At 47.3% G+C, this 10,000-nt stretch overlaps 1 protein-coding gene across 1 annotated transcript in view; it reads left to right on the forward strand.

Moving 5' to 3' along the window:
- Positions 1 to 6,593: 6,593 nt before the first annotated feature.
- Positions 6,594 to 10,000, forward strand: part of fhdc2 (FH2 domain containing 2) — a gene marked incomplete at both ends in the record, with an annotated part of 14,958 nt that continues 11,551 nt past the window's right edge. The window contains 2 exons of the mRNA XM_080840254.1: positions 6,594 to 7,004; positions 7,760 to 7,821. Coding sequence (XP_080696380.1) covers positions 6,594 to 7,004; positions 7,760 to 7,821 — 473 coding nt within the window. The remainder of the gene's footprint in view (positions 7,005 to 7,759; positions 7,822 to 10,000) is intronic.

Consider the following 10,000-nt stretch of genomic DNA (forward strand, 5'->3'; position numbering starts at 1 on the left):
TCGGCTGTCTGGCTCCTTTCGAGTGCCTTCGATTGAGATGGTAGTTTGTGGGTTCCAAACTGAAACTAGACCACAAAGTCTTCACACAAGAGAAAGGAGATAACTGCTGTGGTCAGTCTGGACTCATTGAGCAGAGAGCACATATTAGGACAGAAAGTTCAGTGTATGTACATTTCTTTATCAGTATGAGACGACTGAGTTTATGACTTATTCCCAAACTTGTCTTGGGGAAGACGGAGACAATACTGCGTCCCGAGACACTTCCTCACATTCTCCACAGTGCCAGGCAGACAGAGGGGGAGCACGGGCCCAACTGGGCTTCCTGACAGGGGGGTACTCTGGGTCAGAACAGGTCCTCCTCTGGAGAGTGTGCGTGTGTGTGTGTGTGTGTGTGTGTGTGTATGTGTGTGTGTGTGTGTGTGTGTGTGTGTGCACGTTTGTGTGTGTGTGCATGTGTGTGAGTGTGTGTGTGTGTTTGAGTGTGTATGTGTGTGTGTGTGTGTGTATGTGTGTGTGTGTGTGTGTTTGAGTGTGTATGTGTGTGTGTGTGTGTGTATGTGTGTGTGTGTGTGTGTAAGGGGGGGTTGTGCTGTGTGCTCGGATAAGGAAACTGATGACAGATAACAGATAGGGAAATTGCAGATTGCAGATGACTGGCCAAGGCTCCTTTGGTCAGTTGCACAGGTGTGTGAGGCTGATATCAACTCTAGTTCATGCAATTACAAACATCCAGGTGTGCATAACAGTGGCTGTTGTCAGTTAGTTGAGGGGTATGGAGGACTGAGTGTGTGTGTGTGTGTGTGTGTGTGTGTGTGTAAGGGGGGGTTGTCAGTTAGTTGAGGGGTATGGAGGACTGAGTGTGTGTGTGTGTGTGTCTGTGTGTGTGTAAGGGGGGGTTGTCAGTTAGTTGAGGGGTGTGGAGGACTGAGTGTGTGTGTGTGTGTGTGTGTGTGTGTGTGTGTGTAAGGGGGGGTTGTCAGTTAGTTGAGGGGTATGGAGGACTGAGTGTGTGTGTGTGTGTGTGTGTGTGTGTGTGTGTGTGTAAGGGGGGGTTGTCAGTTAGTTGAGGGGTATGGAGGACTGAGAGTGTGTGTGTGTGTGTGTGTGTGTGTGTGTGTGTGTGTGTAAGGGGGGGTTGTCAGTTAGTTGAGGGGTATGGAGGACTGAGAGTGTGTGTGTGTGTGTGTGTGTGTAAGGGGGGGTTGTCAGTTAGTTGAGGGGTATGGAGGACTGAGAGTGTGTGTGTGTGTGTGTGTGTGTGTGTGTGTGTGTGTGTGTGTAAGGGGGGGTTGTCAGTTAGTTGAGGGGTATGGAGGACTGGGTTCCCCGCAAGAGGCATCATATCTGGCTGCAGAAGGATACTGTTGAAGCTCTGAAGGAAGCTCAAATGCCTAGAAGGACATTACCATCTAGTTACTGCTAGAGTACACTAGATAAGTCATGCCTCGAGCATACATGGGTATACAACATTCTCCAACTAAGTTCATTGTGAATACACGCTACCATTGCAAAAATAGACATTTCCAAATGTGGCACTGCAGAGAAAAGCCGCTTGCATCCCACTATGTCCAACACAGTCTTTAGAACAGGATACATCGAGAGGAAACAGAAATCTGGTTCTGAGTCACAGCCCTTTCAATCTGACCATGTTGCCGAAGCTGCAAAATAATCTGCCTTTTAATAATGTACTCATTCAGCCACACACAAATCAGTCGTAAACTCCCTAGCTTGAAGGACCTGATTTCCTGCTCTCACTTATCACCCTGGGAGGAAAACCATTTGTCAGTGAATGTGGGTGTGCATGTCTGAGCGTGCTCACTAAGCAACCGTGAGAGAGACAGATTTCAAAACCCAAGCCATTTCATCCAGAGCATTCAATTCAATTCAATTCAATTCAATTCAATTCAATTCAATTCAATTCAATTCAATTCAATTCAATTCAGTTCAGTTCTATTCATGTAGCGCTAAAACAATACAATCGTCTCAAGGCACTGAGATGCAGAGTTGCGTTTACGGAGTAGTTAATCATTCCAGTTCTAGTTGCTGTCTAATCCCAGGGTCGTCAGGAACCCCCCCCCCCTTGCATAAACTCCTCCTCCTCTTCCTTCACCCTGGGTGATCAGACACTCACCCTCTTGTTTATACTGAGATGTATACATGTTGCTTCATGTTTACATTTACATTTACATTTAGTCATTTAGCAGACGCTTTTGTCCAAAGCGACGTACAAGGGAGAGAACAATCAAGCTAAGAGCATTAAAACAATCAAGCTAAGAGCATTAAAACCTGGTGTAACAATAAATACTGCTTATATATATATATAAAAATAGAAAACGACAAAGAAAGAAAAGGAAGTGCAGGCCTGTTACTGCTTAAGGCAGGTTAAGCCAAGGTTTAGAATCCATTTGATTCTGGGTCAGTGTCAGATTGATGATGTAAATGTAGACTGACTGACTGTCTAGAATACAGACTGACTGACCAATGTAGAGCCTGCGCTGTACTGGAGACAGTTGTTGGAGACTAGGTCATGACATCTAATAGTTGACCAGTGTTCCAAATTGTGACCTTGAGTCCAAACTCTTTCCAAAAGGAGTGAAAATGTTTCTTAATTGGCTTAGTTCTCAGAAGCCTTTTACGTTCACCCAGGTTTTGTCACTACATCCATTCTTTCTCTTCTTGCCATCCCTTTGCCTGTAATCCTTCTTACATACGTCTTACTTATCAACATAACCATCTCTCTCTCTCTCTCTCTCCTCCGTCATGTCTTCATCCCTCATTCTCACCTCATTTCGGTTTTCTACCCCCCCCCCCCCCCCCCCCCTTAACAGTGTGTGTGTGTGTGTGTGTGTGTGTGTGTGTGTGTGTCTGTCTGCTCCCCTGGGAGTGGGAGCACTGTGAGAGATGTCTGGGGCAGGTTCCCAAGCCCGATCCCCTGTGTGATGGCCTGCTCCTCTCATCGCGCCCCACTCCTCCCTCCAGTGTGTGTGTGTGTGTGTGTGTGTGTGTGTGTGTGTGTGTGTGTGTGTGTTTGTGTGATGGCCCGCTCCTCTCATCGCGCCCCACTCCTCCCTCCAGCCCCTGGCCGCCCCCTGATCAAACCGCTCCACAGCCGGGCAGCACATCACACACCAGTCCAGAGACATGATGATAGCAGAGAGAGGGACGCTCTCTTACAGATACACACAAGGACACAGACAGACATGGACACAGACAAGAACACACACACACACATTCTCTCTCTCAAACACACACACACATTCTCTCTCTCTCTTTCAAACACAGACACAGATGCACACACATGCACATGCACCCACGCACAACCAAAACAGACTAAAGTCTACACACAAAAGTTCCGCTTAACTTACACACACACAGACACACACTCTCTCTCGCTCTCTCTCTCACACACACACACGTAGAGACACAGATGCACACACATACAGGCAAGCTCACACACACACACACAATGAAAACAGATTAAAGTATACACACACATACAAGTGTGTTCATAGACATGTGTACACAGTTCAACTAAACTTACACACACACAAATAGTCACATAGACCAGGCACACATTTTACACAAAAAGAACATTGCATCTCTCCTCCATTTACCCTGGACGCTTTCTGTCTCTCCCCCCTCCTCTCCTATCTGCCTCCACACACCCTCCACATGATGGGAGCAATGCTCTTTGAGTGCTAGTATAACTTCCCACACAGTACAGGCCCTGCTGTTTTCCCACACAACCCTTTTCCAAAAATTGGGCAGTAGGTTGTGTTTTTACAGCAGGCTATTTGAAAACGACGTCTGCCATGTTGTACGACCCTCCCGCAACTGAGTCATGTGAGATGACACGACACAGTCCTTTCTGTTTAGTTATGAGAGTGTTCAGAATTAACTATTAGCTCACTTAACCTATCAAACAACTGAGTGCAGTGGGTTTGCAGTGTGTGTAGCGATTAGCCAAGCAACACACCTGTCTGGCTGCCGGGTCGCCGCGTGTGAGCTGTGTTTTACCCAGTGGGGCAGCAGGTTTTAATGCGCAGGCGCGTTCTGCGAGTGCGCTCTTGAAGTTTCAGACAAATTGGGGATTTCTCCCGGTCAGTACGGGACAAAAAGTCACTGCGGACTTACTCAAGCTATTTACTGTGAGAGCAAAGCGGAGCTCCCGTTGATGAAGTGAAAAGGATTAAATACATCCACAGGAGACGCTTCCATTTGAAGGAGAACGTTTTTGGAAACTTCTTTATTCCACCTGAAAGATCTCAAACGGTATGGCTTCTCATAACTTTTCAGATTTTTTGGGAAATACGAAAGTGAAGATAGTTTAGATCACTTTTGAGGACTTTAGATTACCATCGTTTTTTGGGTTTAAATGTTTTCGGTGTATAGTTAATAGAACGCTTAATTTGACGTCCCTGGACATAGTCCCACGAGTAGGGCAGGCTTCGTAAAAAAAAAAAAAAAAAAAAACCCTAAAACCATTAAATCGAAATTATTTTATTTTATACATGAGTCAAGTTAAAATGTTACTTCAAAATTATAAGAAAAACATCTAACCTGATGTATGTGTGATCTCTGTCGTGTTTGTTTTCAGAGGAAATAATGTTTGATTGCCTTTCCAATTATGTTGTTGAATGTAGCGTGTTGTTACGTGCTAAAAAACAGGGTCAAAGCCCAAAATATATCTTTTGTAAAACACCCCTTTTCATAGCTTTAGATCGAAAGATTAATCAACATGAAGACTTCGGGTACTTCATTTGTTTGTTTACATTAACAATTAGCCTGGTTCTTCACTACACCACACTGCAAAGTCTTACAGATTCAGAAAAATCATTGTACTTGCAGCGGTCGGCTTTGTTTTAATGGGATGTCAGCGAACTTTCAACTGTTTATAAAACAAAACTTTCATCTGCAAATGATTCATAATCCTCGTATTGCATCAAGGTGTTCTCTCGAGGCAGCGCCCTCCTGCGGTAGTCTGTGGAACATTCTGGCAGGAGTGTGGCCTCTTTTACAATCCGCTGGCTTCACTTCAAACTGTCAATTCATCCAGAAAATTTAACAAGAATTTAAATGAGGAAATGTTTTTCAGAGTATATCAAACTGGAATGTCTCACGTCAGTAAGCCGGCTTGCCTATTGTAGAGGCTGTTACAGCAATTCACCTGTCCTCACGAAATGTTCAGTGTGTTGGGTCAGCCAAAACTTAATTTCAAGGACTCTTCAAGTTAAGATGTTAGCATCCGCGAGTGGAGGTAAAAAGTGCATGGTATTGCTGCACTGGTATGCGTCCAGACAATTTAATTTGTAAAACCCTTGATCTATAGCAGACCTTAACAGGAATGGATGGTTAGAAGGATAGGATATACTTAAAATGATAGGGGAATATGGTTTACAGAGGAGAGGTAACATTAGCTGTTACAGCGTAAGATAATTACGTGAGCCTGTAAGCAGTAGTCATGGTCAGCTGAAAAAGCAGACTAGGTTGTGGTGTATGTTGACTCATGAGGCAACAGAATGAGTAACGGTAGAGATACTCTTGAAACAGCAGGCTGGGTGACAGCCACACAACCCCATGTTGTAAATCTCAGGCGCCTTGAACTTCTGACAGTTTCACTTGAGGAGGAGAGCAATGAATGGCTTCAACCCAAACTAGCAGTGGCACGAGTTGAGGGAAAGGCAAACAAACCACAGACTAGCCTACACACACACACACACACACACACACACACACACACACACACACACACACAGCTCTCTCATTAGCTTTGATTAGAGGACAGGGTCTGCCAGGTGTAGGAGCTTCACTGCTTTTAATAATAGATGTCAGGACAGGTGGATTTGCATAGGAGCGCACACACACTCTCTCTCTCTCTCTCTCTCTCACTCTCTAGCTCTATCTCTCTCTCTCACACACAGACACACCAGCATAATTAAGCAAAGTAGAACTCTGGTATTATCATAACAGGGAGTCCGTTTGTTTTGTGTGTGATGTACAGTGTTCATGCAGCTCTTCATACCTCAGAGCCTTGATGACATCTATCTAAAGTTCAGCTGTCACTGTTCTTCTATTTTAATCTCTTTACGTTTTATTTACTCTTCTCTCGTCAGGAAGAAACAGAGTGCAGCTTTGGAAGGAGATCCTGTGTGTTGGAGGTACACACTACACTACAGTGGGACCCTACCAGTCAGCGGTGTCACCTTTGTTTGTATTGTTGTCTTGACTGACCCCAACCTCACTCTCATCCTGTGTGAGTGGACCTCGGTCACACACACACACCCACACACACACACACACACCCTGTGCTGGTTGTTTTTGTGGGCTCCCAGCAGAACCAAGTCCTCTTCCCTCTCATCTCACCCTTTAAGGCCGTCTGGTTGCGTGGCTGCCTCTCTCTCTCTCTCTCTCACACACACACACACACACACACACACCCCCTTCAAGCCGTGTGGTTCCGTGGCTGCCTCTCTCTCTCTATGCACATCAGCCTGTGCGTGGCCCCCAAAGAGTCTCAGCCCTTTCATGGAACTCCGTCCCTTGGGGCCCCCGCGAGCCCTACTGCTGCTAACCGTCCGCCAGCGCTGACCGTCATGGCCGCCGCGCTCCCTGTGCCCTCTCAGTCGGCCCCTCTGGCCCCTCCGCCTCCCCCTCCACCTCCCCCTCCTCCACCCCCGCCTCCTCCTCTGCCTTTGTCTTCCTCGTGGTCCTCCTCCTCCTCCTCCTCCTCCTCCCTGCCGGAGTCGGCCCTCTCCTGCCTGGAGTCCAAGCGGCGGCAGCGTCTCCGGAAGCTGAACTGGGAGCGGATCCCGCGGGAGCGAGTGGAGGGGCGCCAGAGCGTGTGGACGGGGCCGGCGGCCGCTAGCGATGAGGACTTCCCGCTGGACCTGCGCTCGTTGGACGAGCTGTTCAGCCAGAAGGAGGCGCGCACGTCCCAGCGATCCGGAAGCTTCCGCAGGAGCCTGCTGCGCTGCCGCTCGCCGCAGGAGACCGGCCTGGACAAGGTGAGGGAGAGCGGTGGTGTCCTGGGGTCTACCTGCATTAGATTTATGCTACGTAAGATAACGGCAGCACTTTTTATTGATGTTTAGTGGCACATTTGACCTCAAGGAGACACTTAATTATGTAGAACTAAGTAGAACCATCCAAACCACTTCTAAAATGGAAATATTATTTTCCAACATATTAGTGTGCATGATATCTCTGGTTGTTTTCTTTGGGTGAAAGATCTATCATGTAGTTGTCTAGTTTAGGGTGTGTGGTTTGCCTAAGATAATATCTGTATTTGCTTTTCATCTCCTAGTGAGCAGCTTAACATTAATCAAGTTCAGTATTTGTCAAGTCATTGAAATCCCCTTTTTTCCGCCTTTTGAATTGGAAACATGCCCCAAATAAGACCATCAGGAGACCCTTATTTCACCTCATCACCTCATCAGAATAGCTCAGGGTTGCTAGACAAATGTGTTTATATGGCATGTAGGTGTGAGGGAGTCATGTGAAGACTGATTGCCCTTAGAGTTAGTCAGGAGCTGAGAGCTTTAGCACGATTGCTCATAATGGTTACACACTCACACACACACACACACACACACACACACACAGCTCCTGCTCCATCTGTGAATCATTAGCCTGAAAACCCATCTATCATGAGTGACCTTAGTGCAACTGGCACAGATCGTCAACTATCCCTATTTCGTGAAATAGCCACAGTTCATCAATGATGCTTGTTTTGATCGCTGTGTGTTTGTCTGATTCACAGGTGACTCTCCTGGACTCCAAGCGGAGCATGAATGTGGGCATCTTCCTGCGGCAGTTCAAGACGTGAGTACATTTGGCTCTCTGCTCACAGTTTACCTTTTACAGCCAACCACCCCCCCCCCCCCCCCGTCGCATTTCCTCTGGTTTCCTAAGTAAACATCACACTTAATGACGGCCGGCTAATGATGGCCCCTGTACTGCAGCCATATAGCCATAAACCCAGCCAGTGGTGTGTGTGTGTGTGTGTGTGTCTCTGCACTCAAGGAGGAAACACAAGTGGTGGCTAGTCTAGTGCACCCCCAGAGGGAAGTACTTAGCACCTCTGATAGGCCATAGAGGAAGGGAGAGTGTGAGTGGGCTTGGCTGGCTGTTCCCCCTCTGTGTGTCTGTGTGTCTGTGTGTGTGTGTGTGTGTGTGTGTGCGCGTGGTGTGTGGTGTGTGGTGTGTGTGTGTGTGCGTGGTGTGTGGTGTGTGTGTGTGTGTGTGTGTGTGTGTGTGTGTGTGTGTGTGTGTGTGTGTGTGTGTGTGTGTGTGTGTGTGTGTGTGTGTGTGTGTGTGTGTGTGTGTGTGTGTGTGTGTGTGTGAAGTGGTGGTATAGAAGGGTCTGACAGGTGCCAAGGAGCTGGCAGCTGGGTGAGGAGGGGGGTCGAGTAGGGAGGGGAATGGTCATCCTGGAGGTGAGAGGTCAGGTCTACTTTAAAGCCCCCTAAAGGCCCCCTTTTAGCAGAGCTAGGCTAGTCCTCCCTCCTCCTCCTCCCTCCTCCCTCCTGTTCCTCCTCCTCCTCCTCCCTCCTGTTCTTCCTCCTCCCTCCTCCTCCTCCTCCTCCTCCTCCTCCTCCCTCCTGTTCTTCCTCCTCCCTCCTCCTCCTCCTCCCTCCTCCTCCTCCTCCTCCACCTCCCTCCTCCTCCTCCTCCTCCTCCCTCCTCCTCCTCCTCCTCCTCCCTCCTGTTCCTCCTCCTCCTCCCTCCTGTTCCTCCTCCCTCCTCCTCCTCCTCCTCCTCCTCCTCCTCCCTCCTGGAGGACTACTGGACAGAATGTATCCCATCTCTCCTTGCTCTGCCACACCTGTCTGAGTCATTTGTGCTTGTAATTATCTCAACGATTTGATGATGCCAGATCTGGGTGTGGAATCACACAGTTGCTTCCATGCATTATATACTCAATAGTACATACTGTTCCTTGTATGCTATCCATTAAGTGTTGCCCTGCTGAAGCTCAGGGAAGGCATGCAGGTTGCCGTTCTTTGCCAGTTTTGATTCATTTACGTCCTCAAATCTGCCAGCATGAGAGACATTCCAGAAAATAGTTTTTTTGTTCCTAATTCCAGCATAAAGATACATATAGTTAGGCATAAGCTGTTTTATAATAAAGTCCTGTGCATTGCAGAACATACTGCTAAAACAGTCCAAAAAGATTTTCATTGTTATTATTATTTAGCATACGTGAGTTCTTGCAACTGAGTGTCTAGGCTGAGTGTGTGCTTAGTGGGGTCACCGCCAGAGTGTCTGTGTGTCAGAATTTGTGTTTGTATTAACACAAAAGTGTGTGTGTGTGTGTGTGTGTGTGTGTGTGTGTGTGTGTGTGTGTGTGTGTGTGTGTGTGTGTGTGTGTTGACAGACCTACATTACTACTCACACTGAGATTAAAAGACTGATTCTCAGGCTGCCTCTCTTTGCGAAGCCGGTATGCTTTCATGCCTGCACTTGCACGCGGTGCTCTATGCAGGCGGCTCAATTGTGCACATCTTAATTGAAGAGCAGTTTTCTTAGAGCCAGCCCTGTCACAACACGCAGAGAGAGAGCCATCCCCGGCTGGGGCCTTTGTGATCGAAAAGCCTCCCTCAGCATTAGTCTAACTCAGAAGCTATTGGTCTGCTCTTAGCACATTGTTGTCTAGCGAGTCACGTTTTAAGTGTCGGAGGACTTCTTTTCTTCTTTTGAATGTTCTAGAACATGAGCATCTATGCTCTTCGACCTGTTCATTATTTTATACTATCAGCCGGGGAAGAGTGTATTATGATGGTGCAGTCTGGAACGTTCTTAAATAAACAGGACAGACCATGGCCGACAAAGGAATGGTTTGTTTAACAAAACCAGTGTGTCCTTTTGTAGAGACATCTGGGTGTTTGTCGGATTTATTGTGTGTGTGTGTGTGTGTGTGTGTGTGTGTGTGTGTGTGTGTGGGATTGGATTGGTTAGGATAAGGTTACCTAGAGGGGCACAAGGAAAGGAAATCTCCTTG

This window comes from Sprattus sprattus (assembly GCF_963457725.1).
Source record: "Sprattus sprattus genome assembly, chromosome: 6".
NCBI classification, from domain to species: Eukaryota; Metazoa; Chordata; class Actinopteri; order Clupeiformes; family Clupeidae; genus Sprattus; species Sprattus sprattus.